This window comes from Camelus ferus, chromosome 12 (assembly GCF_009834535.1).
Source record: "Camelus ferus isolate YT-003-E chromosome 12, BCGSAC_Cfer_1.0, whole genome shotgun sequence".
Classification (NCBI taxonomy): domain Eukaryota; kingdom Metazoa; phylum Chordata; class Mammalia; order Artiodactyla; family Camelidae; genus Camelus; species Camelus ferus.
In genome coordinates, this window is record NC_045707.1 from 15146284 (window position 1) to 15165295 (window position 19012).

A 19012-nucleotide genomic window follows, 5' to 3' on the forward strand; every position below is an offset into this window, starting at 1 on the left:
TGTCACATCCAAAGAACAGCTATTCAACCAGATCTCGATGTAGCTCAGTTACATCAGTGTCTTTGAGTAGCCCATGTGATGCCTCTGCTGCTTCCTCTTCCACTTGTGCCTCTGCTCCCAGCCTTACAAGTGCTAACAAGAAAAACCCGGCACCAAGAGAGGCTCCTGCAGCCACAGCAAACTCCAGTGGCCGGACCTACCAGCCTCATCGAGAGGTAACCGAGCTTCCACACTGAGCAACTTAAGGAAGAAAAGCTACCAGGTTGTCACAGTTTAAATGCTGACAGTTCAGTACATTACCTTCCTCTCTTTATGCCCATTCCGTACCTATTTTGAATCCCTCCTGCTTCAGTTAGTTCCAGAGAAAGCATTTGGTACGTATGTTCCAAACCACCAGCCAGTGTAGATTTCTTGTTGCCAAGACCGCTGACTTCCTGGTGTTGGCAGTGATCCCAGCTGTTGTAGGTAGGATTGCCTGGTAATTGGTCACATTGGGAGTCGTGCACCCATCTCGAGGTAGACAAGCACCACAGTGGCAGGCTCACCAGAATGCATCTGCAGCAGCTGCTCCCTAGAAGCACAACGGAGAACGTATCAGGGAGAGCGAGAGAGCGTGAACTTGCTAGGGTGGGCAGCAAACACAGGAAAGTTGAAGCATAATCCATAGTTTCTTTTCCCTGGTGTGAAGGAGATACACAAGAGTAATCCAAGGCAGTGCTGTCAGTAATTCTTCAGAACTGGTGTTACATTGGAATTAGAGGACAAAAATAAAATCCTATGTCATAAGCTTTCTGGGTTGTAAAGTGAAAGATGTGTTAAATGTCACAGCAGCATGACTCAATCTACGCTTCATGATGTATAGCAGAGTAGAGCATAATGACATTTATCGTATTATTCCAAATGTCCATTATTTTTACAAATGGCTTATGATCTGTAAAAGTCAGACATGTGATAAGATACTTCCCAGCTGGGGGCTTATAATAACCCAGAGTTAGCTTTCTTCTTCTGCCCAGCTAACGAAAAGTGAACTCCTCTTCAGTGGATAAGAGCCTAGGGGTGAAAGGTGGGGGTAAAAATCGTGGAAGATTTATTAGTTCTGATATAGTGTCTAGGTTGGATTGGCTGAGCAAATTCTGAGTCTTGAGAGAGAACCGAGTCCCAAGCATGAGATACTACTATGAGGCTTTCAGAATTCTATAAACTGAACTAGAACAAAGCGGGGCCATAATGCCACAGTGCTCTGAACGTTGTGTTCTTTTGTCCTTAGGTATTGCCGGGAAACAGACGAGGAGGACAAAGCTACAGGCCACAAGGCCAAAAGTCCAGTGACCCCATGAACCAAGGGCAACATGACAGTGTGGGTCGTTACAGAAACAGCTCATGGTATTCATCTGGTTCCAGGTACCAGAGCGCTCCATCCCAGGCACCAGGAAACACTAGTGAACAGGGCCAGGCTCATCCTGCAGGGACCAGTGGAACTGGAGCCAGCATGGAGCCCAGCCCACCCAAGCCCTCATTCAAAAGGGGGCTCCCCCAGCGCAAACCCAGGACCTCTCAGCCTGAAGCCGGGAACTCTTGAGGGAAATTGCACTTGACCTCTCTTCTGTCCCACACAGTTCAACTTGGTAACTGGACTTTAGGAAACTTATAGTTAGACTTAATAACGAAAAGAAGTTTACGCATATCACTTTTTATGCCATTCTAAATACTTTGATTTCTTCTTTCCTCGTTTCCTCTTTACCATTTTTGGAGGGGAAACTGTGTTTTCCCTTCACCTTTTCCAGTGATATGGATTGATTCTGACTAGTCATTTCCACCAGGAGTCACAGGCGACTGTTGCCAAGTTTCCCAAGTGTAAGCAGTGTTCTTCCCAGTGCTCCCGGCCTTTCAGGTGCCTGAAGAGGCCTTCCTCGGCAGCCCCTACTGTTCAGGCTTCTGGGGGGAGATGGATCAGAACTGGTCCTGCTGCCTTTCCAGGCTAAGCAGAAACCACATGGGCCTGTCAGATTCCCTGTGAACAGAGTGTGACCAGTGAGGGGATGGTGAACTGCACTGAATTAGCCAGAGAAGAGGAAATTTAATTAGTGAAAAGTAAAGAACACTAGGAAACATTTGAGAATCTGCCTCTGCTCGCAGAACGTGCCTGAGATTGACGCTCAGATCAGGGTTCAGTCTCTTGCTTAGCACCATAGCTTAACCTGCAGTTTCTTCCAAATGCCCAAAGCCTTGTTTCCTATTACCTTAGACTGCAACCCAGTCTAGGGAAGTCTATGGGAAAGTAGCATTTAACTAAAGGAAAAAAAGTATTTCTTTGTTTCAATGTTTGAAGATTTTTGTTGCTATTGTTCTCTCTTTCCTGATTTCCTGTTCTGATCCTGAACCAAATTTACAGCAATATAATTAGTGTTAATCTAAGGTGTTACCCATCAAAAAATTGCCGCAGTCAATCTTTAGAGTTGAATAAATAAAAACAATTGCATAAATGTTCCCACGTTTGTTTCACAGCAGGAAGTGACTTCATTTCATTACCTGTTTTTCTTTGGGCCTCATGGGGTAGAAGTCACTTCTGCAGCTTGTTCGGGGGCTTCACTGAGGGTGTCCAATTCCTCAGTCACTTGTCCCCCACTTAGCTTCAGAACCGAATTAAATGTGAAAGCCAGGGTGAGCAGATGCAGCTGTTCCTCACGGGAACAGGTCTGTAGGAGAGGGAATGGTGACTTTCCAGAGAGCCTACCAGTTCAGAAAAACTACAGCTGCCAACAGCTCCCCCAGGCAACCAAAAGTTCTGTCCCCACCCCTGACCTCCACTGCCCGTCCCTTCACAGGAGTAGTTGATGTCACAATGTAATTGGGTTCCAGCATGTAGCAGGTGGCACTGGTACCAGCCCCCCCCCAACACTCACCCCAGCCTCTATGATTTAATAACAGCAGAGCATTTTCTTCCCCAGCTTTTTTCTCCCAAGTCTGAAACCCAACTGTGAGTGGCAGTGGTGCAGAACTTAGCTGCCTCAGGGCTTCCCCTGGCTCTTTGGCTGAAGCGGAGCTTCCAGGGTTCAGGTTGGTTGCACAGACTGAGAGAGAAAGAGAGCGAGTGTGTGTCTTTCAGTAAAGAGAACAGTAGTCAAGGAGTACTAGGAAGCCATTTTCTAAGGGGCTGGTCACCTCATTTGGGGGAATTTATCCAACAACACTATCAGCCTTCTGGTATCAGGAAAAATCCCCGCTTTTCTGATTAATTGCTTACCTGTACTTTATAGGAAATCCAGAGATTGAAGTGACCTTGAAGGATTATGAGGTCTGTCCCTGTATCCAGGCAAGACTGTATTTAACCATCTAAACAGATGGGAAGCCACATATTTGTCAAAACTGCCTTGAAGTTGAAATTAAAATCTCTTTGTAGAAAAATATTTGAGGATTTTTTTTCTGTGACCATAAAAAGTTTGAAAATTATGAAACTTTTTTTACATTTTGTTTTTAATTATAAAAGTTGTATTTAAAATATCAAATAATACAGAAATGTAAAAGGAAAACGTTAAAGTTTCCACCTTCCCATTCTGTTCCTCAGGGGTAATGAGTTAATCATTTGGCATATATCCTTATAAACCTTTTTCAAAGAGTATATGTTCACATGCACATAGATGTATGGGCTTTTAATTTTGGTTTTGTTTTTTATAAAAAAGGGATCATACTATATACATTCTGTGATTCTTTTTTTAGACAATATATCTAAACCATAATTCATTTAGGATCTCATGTTGTGGATATTCTGCTCTGAAATTTGCCAATTTGACTTTCTTCCATGAAGAGAAGTTAGCTTTATCTTAAGTTTGAATTGTGGGGCCCATTCCTTGCTCCCCATAACAGCTCTCTGCTTCCCAAGAGAAGGGAGGCTCTGTACCCTGGGCAGTTCCGCTGTGTGTTGAGGGAGATCCCACCCTAATCATCATGTTCCTTCTCTTTCCATTTCCTCTTAGAGATCAGCGTCGTGCCCTTTCCCAGCCTAGAGACTTCAGGTTGAGCTTTGTCAGTTATAGACCACTTGAGAGAGAAAAGCTAAGTTAGCACGGCTTCATTAGGAACACCCAAATATTTCCTAGGCCCCTTATTTATGGCAGTTTTTTAAATTCACTTTTAAAAAAAAGTAGTAACAGACTAATTTTTTGAAGGTATGAAAGGATACATGATGTAAAAGTAAAAAATACTCTCCTACCTTGTCCCACTCCCCAGAAGAAATCACTGGTAAGTTTCTTGTATATCTTTTCACAAAATTTCTAAATCCAGACATGCAAATACATTTTTTTCTTTCTTTTACATAAATGGGAACCATACTACGCATGTTCCTAAACAGCGTGCTTTTTTCACTTGTCCTCACTTTTTATCACTAGTTTTTGTTTGGTTTTAAGAAAAATCAATATATGTAAATGGTAAAAGAAGAAAAAGCCTAAACGGTTCACAGGATATATGATGAAAAATAAGCCTTCGTCCCACTCTGGACTATCTATTCCCTCCCCTAGAGGCAAGCACTCTTAAGTTTCTTGTGGAGATTCTCTATATTGGTACACATATATCAGAAGAATATATACCACTTAGACTTCCTTCTGTGCCAGTTTATATAAATACACCTTCTTTCTATGACTGCATAGTATCCCTATAAATTTATCGTACTTAGTTTAACCAGTCCCTATTGATGATTTTCAGTTTTTTGCTGTCACAAGTATTGCTGAAATGAGCATCTCATAATACATATATGACTCCACCTGTGAGAGTGTTATCTTCAGGGTAAATTTCTAGGAGTGGAATTGTTGGATCATATAGTTATTGATAAAGTACTCTTAAAGGTGCATGGATTTATATTCTTGCCAACAGTGTTAGGGAGTGCTTTGTCCAGTTGCTGAGATGGATGCTAAAGAGAGATAAAGATAACTAAAACATAGCCCTTTATGGGGCTGACAAACTCGTGGAGGCAACTGACACACACCAATAACATAATACAAGGTAATAGTGTTGCATGAGGGAGCCATGCTGTCTTCCGAGAGTAAAATGGAGAAGCACAGTCCCGAAGGGCAGGGGCCTGTGCTTGAACCAGAACTACACCAAGAAGTGACCAGGCATTCATTCAGTGGCTCATAGACAGAGGGACCTCATACTTCAGAATCCCAAACCGGGGTGCAGTCTTGTGAGTATGAATGTATGTGGGGACAAACAGAATAAAATATTTTAGGTTGGGGGTGGCCTGGAAAAGCCAGGACACATGGTTATCAGTGTGTGAACTAACCTCGCCTTTTGGAGAAGGTCAGTAGAGTAATGAACTTGTTGCCCCTGGAAATTCTGCCATTTGACCTAACAAAACGAGAGTCTGTCTTGCCTGATCTACATGATTCATCCCACCTTGTCCCACCTGGAGAGGATTATATCCATATGGAAGCACACTTTATGGAAGACACAGGTGACCAAAATGATACATGGTTGCGGGTCACCTACTGATACAAGGAGCTCTGTTGTCACTATTTTAACTAGTCCAGAGTACCAGACCATATCGCTGGTAGCCGGAACAACCTGCTGTACAAGCAGTCAAGCTTGACCTCTGGTTGCTTTGGCCACCTGAGCAGCCTTTCCTTCCAACATGGAGGTACCTATTGTGTGCTGCGCAGTGTGCTGAGTTCTGAGGCGAAGATAAATGCTTCCTTCTCTTTCCTCAGCCACTTTGCGGGTGAGGGAAATAAAGCTCATAGCTCTTCCTCAGACTCCTGGAAGCGGTGTCTGTGGCTAGGCTGTGTGGGAGAGCAGGAAGACCCTGGACTTTTGAGACATACACTTGGATTTTAATTCTGGCTTCACAACTTGGCAGCTACGTGACCAACTAACCTTGGGCAAAAAACATAACACCTTTGAACCTCTTCTTGAATGGTTAAGTGGAGACAAGGATAACTACCTCACGGAGGGGTTCGGGGTTTGTCTAGCCAGGTGCTGCAGAACGATACCCTGGTGTCCAAGCTAACCTGTGACAAGTTAAATGTTCACTCACCTGACTCCTTTGCTTTACTGGCTCTCCTGCACTGTCTCCAGCCATACAGACCTAATTAACCAAGAAAACAATAACTCAGCCATCCTGTTCCTTCTGTAGCTTTTCTTCTCTGCGTGCATCTCCCCCCAGCGTGGTGAGCTCTGTGCCCTCTTGTCTGTCCTGACAGCTGTCAGGAGAGCACACCCCCTCCCCCATCTGCACTCTCTGGGTGGCGTAGGCCAGATGCTTATGGCACCAACCTGGGCAAACAGTCACCAGCGCAGCAGCTGCAGGAGCAAGTCTCCCAGGAGAGAGCCAGGGAACGTCATTTCCATACAGGTGCTGGGGGAGTTTTGTTACCTACTCTGCAACTCCTTACCAAGGGGAAATGCCATCTGAAGATTTGCCTGGGTGAGGAAGCCTCACCCACCATCAGCACAACTGTTCTCCAGCCCGCCCGCCCCTTCACTACCGTCAAAACAGCAGGAACAAATCCACCCACTCTGATTCCTCAGGGAAAAGTCAGGTCGCCTTTTTATGTCTCTCTTCAAGTTAACCCAGTTTGGCTTTCTCTGTAACTATATTTCAGATGAACCCATTTTCTGGTGCTGCTAGAACACGCAGGTTGAGAGACTGAGAAGATCTCTCAGACTCACCCCCTTGCCGACTCCAGGCAGGGCTGTGGTAAACTGCCGTCCCAGTAGGCAGGGCCTGCGTGCAACTGCAGCATCTCCCCACAAGCTGAAGTCCATGATGCTGCTCCCAGTGGGCATTCGTCAAAATGACCATATGGCCCCCTTTTAATAGGCTGTTTACCAAAGGAAGAAGACGAGGCCCCTCAGCAGCTTGGCATGGTAGCAAACTGCTGTCAATCTAGTCAACTCTTGGTCCAGATCTGTTCCTCCACTTAACTAGCCATGCGACATACCACAGGTTATGCAGAATTCCCTTGTTTGAAAATTTATTGAGGTTTTCTCACACTAGCTAGGATCCCCCACTAGAAGAAATGGCCTAGAACTGGGGGGGAAGGATATAGCTCAGTGGTAGAGGATGTACTTAGCATGCAGGAGGTCTGGGTTCAGTCCCCAGTACCTCCATATAAATAAACAAGTAAATTAATTTTTAAAAACCTAATTACCTTCCCCCTCAATAAAAAATAAATTAAAAAAAAAAAAAAGAAAGAAATGGCCTAGAATGACAGCAGTGAGGGGTGGCCAAATATTGGAGGCCTCAAATTATTCCAAAACGTAGTGTTTGTTTTGGTGGAGGTGGCAAGCCTTCAGTGAGGCTTTGTGCTGAGCTCATTTCCGTGGTCCCAGCACCCAGGGCCAGGGCAAGGCTCAGGGGGACTTGCAGTAACAATCATAACTACTCACTAAGCTCATCTTATTCTCTCAACAATTCTCACAAGTGAAGGAACTGATCCTCTTTAAGAGCAACACCTGTCCCCTGTCCCGGCCCAAGGTCATTTAGCCCATCAGCGATGGAGCTAGAAGTCAAACCCAGACTAGTTGGGCTTGAAAGCCTGAGATTTTCCCACCACACAACATGGCCTGAGAAGGAGAGATAGACCTGGGGACCTCCATAAATGAGGGTGGTGAGAGTGAGAAGAGGGGAGGGGCAGGGCCCCTCGAGTCTGTTCCTCGACAGCCACCTGTTCTCCCCCACTGCACACAGCAACTGACTCCGCCTGCGCTCAGGAGAGGGGGGAGCTTTTTCCATCTTTTGTGTCTCAAGCAGTTTTCTTGTTGCTTTGCTCTTCCCTTCTCTCTCCTTGTTCCTTTTGTAGATAATACTCCCACAGTCCTCCCACGGCAGCTTCAAAATGCAGCCTCCTGAGTTTCTTCTTGTTGACAATAGCTTTGAGCTATCATCTCTGAACAGGGCTCCTCCTCACCCTTCCCCTCCCTGTGACTTCTCACTGTGGCCACTGAGTCAAGAACTGGGGAAAGAGGAAAAGAAGAGGAGATTGTAATGAGACCAGTGCTCCCTGACCCTCTGTTCACTTTTCAGCTCCTCCCAACCTCCACTGTACTGTCTCCTGAACATGGACCCCTTCTGTGTTTGTGTGTGTGTGTGTGTGTGTGTGTGTGTGTGTGTGTGTGTGTGTGTGTGTGTGTTTGCATGCATGCGGGGTGGAAAGCAAGGAATTCATCAATTCATCGCTGCAAGCTGAGGGAACCTAGAAGCCAGGTCTGGCAGAAGACCTGAGGGACTAGGTAAAGTGAAAGGGAGGAGAGGGCTGAGATTCCATGCCTGGATACACTCATCTAGATGGAAAGGGCATCTTAAGTCAGGCCAGACTAAAGGAAAGGGTCAGTGGCTGCATTCCTACCCCATACACACTTTCACACAAATTCTTTGAAGAGCAAAAGGGAAAGGGGTTTAAAGCCCAAAACATTGCTGTTTCATTCTGAGATAGGAAGAGGGATCATAACATTCAATAAATGTTAGCATATTTTCTTCTGGAAGTGCGGACCAGGACACCAAAACAGTGACACAGGCACTGTCTCTGAAGCTGCTGGAGGGTGCAGTGCATCTTAGACAAGATATTTAACCTCTCTGCCTCAATGTTTTCACCTGTAAATTGGGGATTATAACAATGACTACTTCATAGAGTTATGATGAAGAATAATGGGATAATCCAAGTAAAGCACTTTACACAGTGCTTTGGCACAAAGTTGATGCTCAATAAATGTCAGCATTGTAATATTTGGGGCACTGCACACATTCCTCTACCACCTGTCCACCCTGACCCAAGGTGTCTTGTCTAGCTTGATGTTCAAAACTAGCCCGGGCTGATGAGCTGGAAGCCTGAAAGTCTGAACCGTTTGAGCTTACGAGGGTAACTCAAGGACCATCTGGATCCGATATACAACCCAGATGACCAGTCTTCATGAGTGTCACACAGCTAACCTGGGGTTGTTTCTGGGTCCTCAGAGTGGGAAACAGCAATGCTGGAGTGAGATGGACTCTGGACATAGAGTTGGGAGATTGTCAGGGTTGGAACCTTAGCCATTTATCACTTGGTTACCTTGAGCAAGTCTCTCTATCTCTGCCTCTGTACTCATTTGTGAAATGGAGTGCAAGTAGCATCTACCCTGCATATTTTACAGGGCTCTTATAAAATTCAAAATCAGATGATAATAAACATTTACATGATGCAAATGTTACACACTGTTCTAGATCCTTTACTCTTTTAATCCTCCTAACAACCCTCTGAGGTAGTTATTATTGTCTTCATTTCACAGAGGAGAAAATTGAGTCACAGAAGGAGAATCACAACAGCAAGTGGCAGAACTATATTCAAACCTAGTTAGGTAGCCTGGTTCTTAAGTTCGGTGCTTTCAACTATAGCCTCATCCTGTCTCTCAAAGTGAGCCCATTCCTAACGTGCACCCTCTCCTTAGCATTATGCTTGAACATTGCCTGGAGGGGCAAAAATGAGCCTTTGAGTGAGGGGTTACTGCGCGGCCCTGGATACTAGTGAGAGGGTGGGGGCGGGGGATAAGGCGCACAATCTGCAGAATCCTTAGAGTCATTCTTCCTGGGACTAGGATTCCAAGATTCAGAGGACAGGGAGAGGGGGACGCTTCCTCCCTTTCCTCCCCAAGCACTAGCTCATTTTAATACAGGTGCCTGGGGCTTTGGCCCCTGTTGGAGATGAGGGGTGGGTGGAGTGGGGGACACTCCTTTCTTTCCGATGCTGATGACTCTGGACGTGTCTCCTAGAGGGGTGGGAGTACTGAGCCTCCCGCATCACTCGTTCGGAAACAAATTGCTCTTTTGGCCCCGGCGGTTCCTCTGGGCGCGGGCGGTAGCCGCGCTCGCTGGCAAATCGTGGGAGGGAGGAGGAGCGGCGCTGGCAGCGCGAGGCTGGGGGGGACCGACGCAGCGCGGGAGACCAGAGAGAGACTGCCGCCTCGGGGCGGGCTCCACACCGCCCACTGGCCCCTCCTCCCCACCCCCTCGCCGGAGTTGGGGGGGGAGGTCCCTGCAGCCATCGCTCCCCCTTAAGCGTAAAACCTAGTTCTCTATGACTGAAGGGGCTGAGGCAGGGGAGACTCGGTCCTCTCACACCTGCTCGCAAGGACCCACAAACACAAAATTAGGAAGTTTCCCCCAGCGTCTGATGTCTACCGTCCCCTGTATTTGCAATCTTAACCTCTAGCGCAGCCTGGGAGCTGCAAAGGATGACAAAAAGAGAAATATAAGGGCAAGACAAAGGATCTGGGGTGCCCCTCATTCACACACCTCTTTTCCACCTGCTGGGCACACACAGAGAGCGTCTAAACCTTACTTCCAGGACTACCCCCTCTCCAATTTCCTGACAGCTATAGCCTGCCCTGGCATCGCCTAGTGATTGCTTGATCCATTTTTCGGAGGGTCAAGTTGAGGCTAAAAAAGACTTGGATGCCCAGAAGCTGTGTTTAAACTCCCTCTTCCAAATCTCCTTTTAGACTTTCCCTTCCCCAACCTCTACAAACCACCGGCCTTCACCTCCGCCTGGTGGCCCAGCCCCCTTTCCCGTTACATTTTTCCTAGGGGAAAGCTTCTTCTAAAACACGCACCCTCCGCTCAACCCCCGCCTGAGCTCTCCTCAGGTCCCTCCGGGGGAGGAGAGGCTGCCAGGCTCTCTGAGAACCCCCAATGCTGCAGAGAAAGACGCCTCGCCCCTGCGGCTGAGTCAGCCCGAGCAGGACCAGGCGCTCGCCCGTAGTTCTCCAAGGGGCGGGCGGGGCGGCTTGGGGCGGCTCGGGCGGCCTGCGGGGCGAGGGAAGCGGGGCGCCTCCTCCCTTGCCCCATCAAGGTCCCAAGGGGAGGGGGAATCCCTCGGCAGGAGGCCTGTCCCTTTAAGGAGGCGGCCCTGCCTGGGTGTGCCCCGTCTCCATGGTTACTCCGGTGCAGGCGGCGGGCGCCGGAGGAAGGGAGGGAGGATGCGGCTTCTCCCCGACAGACGGAGGGAGCTGCGGGGATCCGGTGCTGAGCGGAGCCCGAGCGGGAGCTGACCTGCAGCCGAAACGGGAGCCGCCGCCGCCGCCGCCGCCGCCGCCAACGGAAGGTGCCGAGAGCACAGCAGGAGCGGAGCCGGGAACCCGGGATTCGTGGGCGGCCAGGGCGCGAGGAGCCGCGCGCCATGCTCCGGGCCCCGACGGCGGGGACGTCCTCTCGCGCGCGGGCCGCTGGCGGGACCTGCGAGCCCGGGGTGGGCATTGCCTCCCGACGACTGCACTAGGGGGCGCGGGGCCCGGCGGGGGGCGGCCGAGTTGGGCGCCCTCCCCCGGCGCTGAATCCCCGCGCCCCGGAGGGATGGGGCAGGCGGTCACGGCCGCCTAAGATGCCGGCCATGCGGGGACTCCTGGCGCCTCAGAACACCTTCCTGGACACCATCGCCACGCGCTTCGACGGCACGCGTGAGTCCGACCCTCGCCCCACTGGCTCCTGGACCAGCTGCCCCAGGCCAGGGTTCCCACAAGTCCTGCACCCCGACATCTCAGCCTGGCGACCTCCTGTTCTCACTCCCTTCCTTCCCCGCTCCCCGCTTTTAGCTGGGACCACCATTTCCTTCCAGACGCCGTTTCCCCTAAAGATTCAGAGTCCACGCCGCCCCAGGCAGAGCAAAAATGGCTAGAACTCTCGGGTTTGGGGACTGGGCATGTCTGTTCGTGGGGGCGCGAACCCCAATCTAGTCAGTCTAACCCGTCCCATACCAGTGTCTGGAACTGTCCCACGGACTACCCTCGATCTGGCGGTTTAAGGCATGGGGCAGGGAAACGGTGTTCAGGGACAGACCAGAAACTCAAAAAACAAATTTGGAGAAGAGGTTTGCAAACAGAGATAGAATAGGAGGGACTCAGGAGTCCAGGCTCACCTCACAGGCTAAACCCACAGAGCATGTCCAACTCTAAAAAGATAGACTAGGGGACTCCCACCAAGAGTGGGGAAGTTTGGAGAAGTCGACCAGAGCTGATGAATCCTGGTTTCCCAGGGCTCTGAGCACTGGGAAAATCGTGAAAGCCCCCTCCCTCATCCTCCTCCCTTACCCCCAGTGGGGCTTCCCAGCTGCCTGCCTAGCATCCTCCCAGTCTGGTTCCTGATGGAAGGCAGGAGCCCATCCCTGAGCCCCCACCTCCTCAAGCTTCTCCATATGCTTTGCCTGCGCTTGGCTCCTGCAGCCTGCTGATTCAGCGTGCCCCCCCCCCACCCCCCAACCAATACATTCCTGGCTCCAGGCTGCCAGTGCTCAGCTACCATTCTTACACCCTCAGTATGGATCACACTCACTAATTCCTGAGCCACATCAGGTAACTGGGGCTCAAACAAAGTGCACAAGAGATGGTGGCCTGGACTGCCTCTCAGTCCAGGTGTGTCTCAGTGGGAGGAGCCAGGTAGCCAACCTGGGTACCTAGCTGGTGAGTGAACCTGGCAGAGGCTGGGGTGGGACTAAGGCTAGCCTAGAGTCATCCTTGGGGCTTCCCCAACCGCACCCCTTACCTGAAGCTGCTCAGGACATACTCCAGAGGGCACAGCACCCACACAGGGTTCACACATGCTGATTTTTGAATGTACTGTACACACAATGCTAGGAAGGGGCCCTTACAGGGCACTGACACACAGGTGGCATGCTAATTCCTGTTCATAAACAGCTCCTGTCCTAACCCTTCCCCTACTTCACCCCAAGCACTCACACACAACATTCCTGGGATTTGTAACACCCACCCTTTGGTTGCAGGCATTTGGGAAAGGAGGGTTGGTAGAGTCCTTGCCCTTTCACCCCACACCTCCTCTGAGAGGTGCTGTCTTGCAGATAGTAACTTCGTGCTGGGCAACGCCCAGGTGGCGGGGCTCTTCCCCGTGGTCTACTGCTCTGATGGCTTCTGCGACCTCACGGGTTTCTCCCGGGCTGAGGTCATGCAGCGGGGCTGTGCCTGCTCCTTCCTCTATGGGCCAGACACCAGTGAGCTCGTCCGCCAACAGATCCGAAAGGCCCTGGATGAGCACAAGGAGTTCAAGGCTGAGCTGATCCTATACCGGAAGAGCGGTGAGGGGCCACCTGGCCGGCTGGCCCTACCTTTGGGGTCTCACCTAGCCTGGTACCCACCCCATCTACAGTCCCTCCTCTCCAGTCCCATCTTCTCCATCTCCCCATCTCATCCCATCTTCCCACTTTCCCTTCTTCTCTTCGTCTCTTCTTGTTCCTGGTCCCTCCTTTTTTCTGTCCTCACCCCAATCTCAGCCAGCACTCAATTTCCCATCTTGGGTTTTCCACCCCAGTAGAAAAATGTCCCCTTCTGACCTAGCAGGACAGATCTATGAACACATGTCTGTCATCTCTGCTCTCCCTTGCTTTCCCTCACCCTGTTCGATCAAGCCTAAATTTCCTAAGTGGAGCTGGCTTGTGCCTTGACCAGGGGTGTCAATGGCCCTTGGGCACTGACAGAGAATGGGAACTGGGCTGAGTCTGTCCTTGTGCCCAGGGCTCCCGTTCTGGTGTCTCCTGGATGTGATACCCATAAAGAATGAGAAGGGGGAAGTGGCCCTCTTCCTAGTCTCTCACAAGGACATCAGTGATACCAAGAACCGAGGGGGCCCTGACAGCTGGAAGGAGAGAGGTGGGTGCCGTAGAGCTGCTGATTTGTTTGCTGTGGCTGGGGTGTTGGGTACCTCGGGCCTGGGTGGGGCTGTGGCATCCAGTATGGGCTTGGAGGTCCCCCACCACTCCCGCTCTGCTGGGAGTCAGTGCCGAGAGCCTGTGCCGCTCCCATCTCGACATGTCCAGGCACAGAAAGCTTATTGAGACAAAGTTGGAGTTTTAAAGTCAACTTTACTAAGAAACCGAAGGCAGCAAACTCCACTAGTGCCCATGAAGTACCATTTTCTCACTAATTAGTGAGGCTGAGCACAGACCCACCTGATTCCTTTTCCTCACACAAACCTTTCTGGAGAACCCTGGCTTTGTCCCTGGGGGTCTTTCCCCTCTTACATCCTCTTAGGGCTGGGGAAGACCTTTGGACACCTCACAAAACTGTCATCAAAAGCTGCTCCAAGGCCTCTTTGCTATTTGGGGATGCTGGGGGTACTCTCCATTCCCCATCCCCCACCCCCAGCCCTGGGGCAGCTGCTCTACAATGTACGTCTTCAGTGGCCACTGCACCTGCGTGGGCGCTAGGCTCCTTCTCGAAGCTCTCACAGCTCTGCCCAGTGGCCTCCTACTACCTCTGCACTTCCTCACCCCTGAGAACCACCTCCCTTCTCCCCTCTCAGGCCCTTCCCTATGGAGATCCTCTCCTGACTTGCCTTGGTCCAAACCTCCTTCTCCTAGAAGCAGGCACTGGGGAGGAGTGTCTGTAAGCATCCACAGGACTGCCCATTGCTGGGGTTGGCAGGAGACTCTAGGAAGTGAGAAACGTTGGAGTTCCAGCTCTAAACAGACGAGCTAGTCAATCAGCCAGTCTGTGGGCCAGGAACTGGTGTCCTACCCCCAAGCCCCTGGGCTGGGGTGTGTGAGTGCCTCCCCAATCACCCTCTCTGGCCGCTCTTTTGTAGGTGGTGGCCGGCGCCGATATGGCAGGGCAGGGGCCAAAGGCTTCAATGCCAACCGACGACGGAGTCGGGCTGTGCTCTACCACCTGTCTGGGCACCTGCAGAAGCAGCCCAAGGGGAAGCACAAGCTCAATAAGGTGGATTGCGTGCTAGGGTGTGTGTTTGGGGGGCGGGGCAGGGTTGGGGCAGGCTGAGGAGATGGAGGAGAAGAACTGAGCCCACCACAGAGAGACTGTCCAGGGGGCTACCCAGGTCCCACCAGCACTTTGGGGGATGTGACAAGAATGTCACGTGCCTGATCTATCAAAGGTATAGAGGAGAATTTGGGCCCTGGAGCCTGGTGGGCCTTGGCTCAATCTTGGCTCCTCCCCTAAGCAGCTGTGTGACCTCAGCTAAGTCACTTAATCTCCCCAATCCTCAGTCTTCTGATCTATGACCAGGGGACTCTAATGCCTGTGTCAGAGGTTGTCTTGAGAATGTAGGGCCAGAGAGGAGGTGGATACCTGTCCCAGACCCTATCCACACTCAGCCTGTGCCAATTTCTTGTCCCCTCTGCCTGGATCTGCCCTGCCTCTCACTCAGGGGGTGTTTGGGGAAAAGCCAAATTTGCCAGAGTACAAAGTAGCCGCCATCCGGAAGTCACCCTTCATCCTGCTGCACTGTGGGGCGCTGAGGGCCACTTGGGACGGCTTCATTCTGCTTGCCACCCTCTATGTGGCCGTCACCGTGCCCTACAGCGTGTGCGTGAGCACAGCCCGGGAACCCAGCGCCGCCCGGAGTCCCCCCAGTGTCTGTGACCTGGCCGTGGAGGTCCTCTTCATTCTTGGTATGTGTGCTCTGTGCCTCCCACCCCACCCTGGGCCAAGGCCCCTGTGGGTAGTCTGGATGGCTTCTGCTGCCCCCAGTGTCCTCCTTGCCCTCCCTATTTATGACCTGTGGGCTTTGAAATGGGACCTTAGTTCCAAAAATGTCTTTACCACAAATGGGTTATTTGACCCCAAGCCAGTCGTAGCCTCTCCAAGCCTGTTTCTCCCTTCATCAAATAAGTACAACAGTGCCCACCCTTTAGAGTTACTGTGGAAACTAAGATGGTGCATGTAAAGGGCCCAGGACAGTGTCCTACTGAGCAGGTGCCCAGTAAAGTGTGGTTCCTCCCCAGCCCGTGCTGACTCCTGCCCTGACTTCCTGCAGACATTGTGCTGAATTTCCGCACCACGTTCGTGTCCAAGTCAGGCCAGGTGGTGTTTGCCCCAAAGTCCATTTGCCTCCACTACGTTACCACCTGGTTCCTGCTGGATGTCATTGCAGCACTGCCCTTCGACCTGCTCCACGCCTTCAAGGTCAACGTGGTCAGTGTGGCCGGGCTGGGTGGCTTTGGGGTAAGACAGGAGGGGCTGGCCCTGGGGTGACCTCCCTGCCTCCCCCCACCTCAGTATGTCGGGGCGCACCTGCTGAAGACAGTGCGCCTGCTGCGCCTGCTGCGCCTGCTCCCGCGGCTGGACCGCTACTCCCAGTACAGTGCCGTGGTGCTGACCCTGCTCATGGCCGTGTTCGCCCTGCTCGCCCACTGGGTGGCCTGCATCTGGTTCTACATCGGCCAGCGGGAGATTGAGAGCAGCGCCTCCGAGCTGCCTGAGATTGGTACTGCAGGCTGTGTATGTGTGTACGGTGTGTGCATATGTGCCTAAGGAATCAGTCCACTCGAGTGTATGTGTCAGGGAGATGTGAGTCCAAGTGTGTGTCTGTCAGGGTATGTCTGTGAGCTGATATGAGGTGTCAAAGAGATGTGTGCAAGTCTGCATGTGAACATGCTCATAGGTGTATGTCAGGGATGTGTGTACAAGTAGGCATGTGTTTGTGAGGAAAATGTGGGGGCTGTTGCGTGTGTGTGCAGGTGGGAGTGTGACAGCGCCACCACCTCAAGGCAGGCCTGCCCTCCAGCAGCTGGGCATTGTGGAGACAGCCTGATGGGCTGCCTGGAGGAGTCTAGTCACCCATCATGGCCTCCTCGTGGCCAAACTTCTGTCACATTCTTCAAGTCCCTGCCCAGCTGGGAACCCCGCCCCTCTCAAGAGACCTCTCCAGGGTTCCTTTGATGTCTGACACTTTCCCAGCATCCTTTTGGAAGCTCATCCCCCACCAGCTTGGTTCCTAAGGCCCCTTCCCCACTCTTGTCACCTCTGGGCCGCATGTTTCTCAGTTGCTTCAGCTCTCCTCCAGCCTAAAATGCAGCCTTTCTCTGCGTCCCACCAGTATCTTCACTCTCCTTCATTTCACCTCCACTTCACAGCTCCTCCCTCTGCTTACCTCCCACTCGCATCTTAATCCTGCCAGGAGGGCTTCCACCCCCACCTCTCCACCCAGCATGTCACCCTGCAGGTCAAACCCTCATCCCCTTGAAGGCCCTGTAGCACCTGACCCTGCCAACCCCCTCTCTGCCCCAGCCCCTCCTAGAGCCCGGCTTTCCTCAGACCTCTCCCCCCACCTTGCTCTCCCTTGGTGGTTCCACTGGCACCACTGTGTGAACATCTCAACTCCGTCCTCTCTCTCTGACTCCAAAAGATTCTCTTCCAACAGTGTCTAACTGTCCATATCCTGCAGCTCCCAAACTGAACATGCCTCCTTCCTCCCCGTGCCCTCTGGCCCTCTGGCAACTTCCCAGTAACTGGCTTTAGCGCCCTGTTTCCAGTCAGTGGGCAACAGGCCAACTGTTCAGGTGGCCCCTCGTGACTGCCTGTTCCTTGGTGGGGTCACCAGGAGTCCAGGTTGGCCTTAGAAACGTGCTCTGATCAGTTCCTGGGGACGAGCAGATGCCTGCGAATCCTCTCCCCTGCCAAGCCCGCGGAGACCGGTGTGCTGCCCAGAGGCCCATGGGGATAGTCCCCAAAGCTCCAGTTGCCGAGCACAGGAACCCGGATGTTCCCGGTAGTGTCAGCCCCTTGGCACCTGCCCTTCCCAGAGGGAGGCTGTGGTGGAGGCTCTGAAGTCAGACGGCCCCACAGTGAAGACGCTCAGAGGACTGGGCAATGGGTAATGGTGATGCAAAGCCCTGACCCCAAAGTGGGCGAGACACCAAACCCCCAAGTCAGCCCCCTACCCCCAACAGGACCCAGATGCCCTGGGTCTTGTGTCCACGTGGCCCCTCTGTTCTGGCCACTTCACAGGGGCTGCTGAGCTGCAGTGAAGAACACTTTTGGCTCCCAGAGGGGCTCTGAGCCCCACTGTGAAGAGTGTGAGGCATGAAGGTGGCTGACTATTTGCAGACACATACCTTTGATCCCTAAGTTCCAGAAGGGTTTTCTATTTGGGGGTAGTACTAGTTCACATTAGGGGAGTTTCCAAGTCCTTCACATCATTGTCTGCCACTTCCTTCTCCAGGGAAACTACCCGCCACTGAGTTGGAGCCACACCCAACCTCCCAAGGTCCAGCCCTGGGAGGGATGTCTGTGGAGGACAGGGGTGCCCCTTGCTGGCCCAGCTCTCCCTGGTGGGAGGTGCCTTCCCATGGCTTCCTTGACTTGGTTCTGCTGCTTCACTGCTCCTGGTGTAGATAGAATTCCTGCCCCAGAATCCCATTAGCCCAGTGAAGAGGAGTTAGGTTTTCAAAAGATTGTGCTAAACACTGAGGGAAGTCACCCAACACATTTCTCAGTGTGAATACCACCAGCCTCCAGAGCAGCCTCTGCTGCCGACCCTCCCCATGAGACGTGCTGTCCCACCACCAGCCCCAGGGGCTGCTGACGCCCCACTACCAAGACTGAGTGAGGAGGGGCCCCTCTGCACCTTCCCCTCGTCCTCCTCCTACCCCTGCCCCACCCCACTCGGCGACTGGCTTCACCTCAGGGGCCTAACTAAATGATGAAAGATTTTTTGCACTTCCTTGCATTCTCACAGCATACATCAAACAACAGAAGGGTGAATCCTCACCTTGGCTCAGGGCTTAACGTGTTCCCCCTGATACCTTAGCCTGGAGTTTGATCCCCCAGTGTGGACCCCACATTCTGGCTAAGCTGAGCTCCTCACCAGAACTCGTCTCCAGCCCTAGGTGTGGCCCATGCCTTTCTTGAGATCAGGAACGGCCCCCTCTCAGTTTCTTTGTATCAATAATCTACCCATCCTCTGAGACTGAGCACCCACGTCCCCTCTTCCAGGAAGCCATCTGGATGTAGCCCATAGCATGTAGGTTTGAGCCCCATCCTGGGGTGCTATGTACCTCTGAGACTCCTGCCTTGCAGTAAGCTTCTGGGGGTGCCCCAGCTCCTGGCACACGTGCATGAGGTTGCTGAATGAATGGGTGGGTGGGAATCACAGGGAGCAGCGTGTGTGTGGTGTTGGGGTGAGTGTGAAGTAGGGGGCTGTGGAGGGGGGAGGGGCAGTGCATATGTGGAGAGGTGGGTCTCACTGCAGCTTGTGATCCTGAGCCCACCCTCTGCCCTTACCCTCTGGGCCTCCATTCTAGGTCTG

General features: G+C 51.9%; 2 protein-coding genes and 1 long non-coding RNA gene across 6 annotated transcripts in view; 2 read left to right on the plus strand and 1 right to left on the minus strand.

Annotated features, from left to right (window-relative positions):
- The window catches only part of SPATS2 (spermatogenesis associated serine rich 2), a 95537-nt gene extending 92132 nt beyond the window's left edge, over positions 1-3405 (plus strand). For all 3 annotated transcript variants that reach the window (XM_032492764.1, XM_032492763.1, XM_032492762.1), the window contains 2 exons: positions 1-215; positions 1268-3405. In XM_032492764.1, coding sequence (XP_032348655.1) covers positions 1-215; positions 1268-1579 — 527 coding nt within the window. In that variant the 3' untranslated portion in view covers positions 1580-3405. The remainder of the gene's footprint in view (positions 216-1267) is intronic.
- Positions 156-13046, minus strand: LOC106728782. The gene is made up of 3 exons (XR_004324470.1): positions 13037-13046; positions 11967-11971; positions 156-240 (listed from the first exon to the last, which is right to left on the minus strand). It is a non-coding gene; the product is annotated as an uncharacterized LOC106728782 (long non-coding RNA).
- Positions 10893-19012, plus strand: part of KCNH3 (potassium voltage-gated channel subfamily H member 3) — a 17600-nt gene continuing 9480 nt past the window's right edge. Inside the window, exons 1-7 of one of the 2 annotated variants that reach the window (XM_032492761.1) lie at positions 10893-11418; positions 12813-13046; positions 13483-13617; positions 14552-14685; positions 15131-15374; positions 15740-15897; positions 15982-16189. In XM_032492761.1, coding sequence (XP_032348652.1) covers positions 11343-11418; positions 12813-13046; positions 13483-13617; positions 14552-14685; positions 15131-15374; positions 15740-15897; positions 15982-16189 — 1189 coding nt within the window. In that variant the 5' untranslated portion in view covers positions 10893-11342. The remainder of the gene's footprint in view (positions 11419-12812; positions 13047-13482; positions 13618-14551; positions 14686-15130; positions 15375-15739; positions 15898-15981; positions 16190-19012) is intronic. The other variant, XM_014553243.2, reaches the window with a different exon arrangement.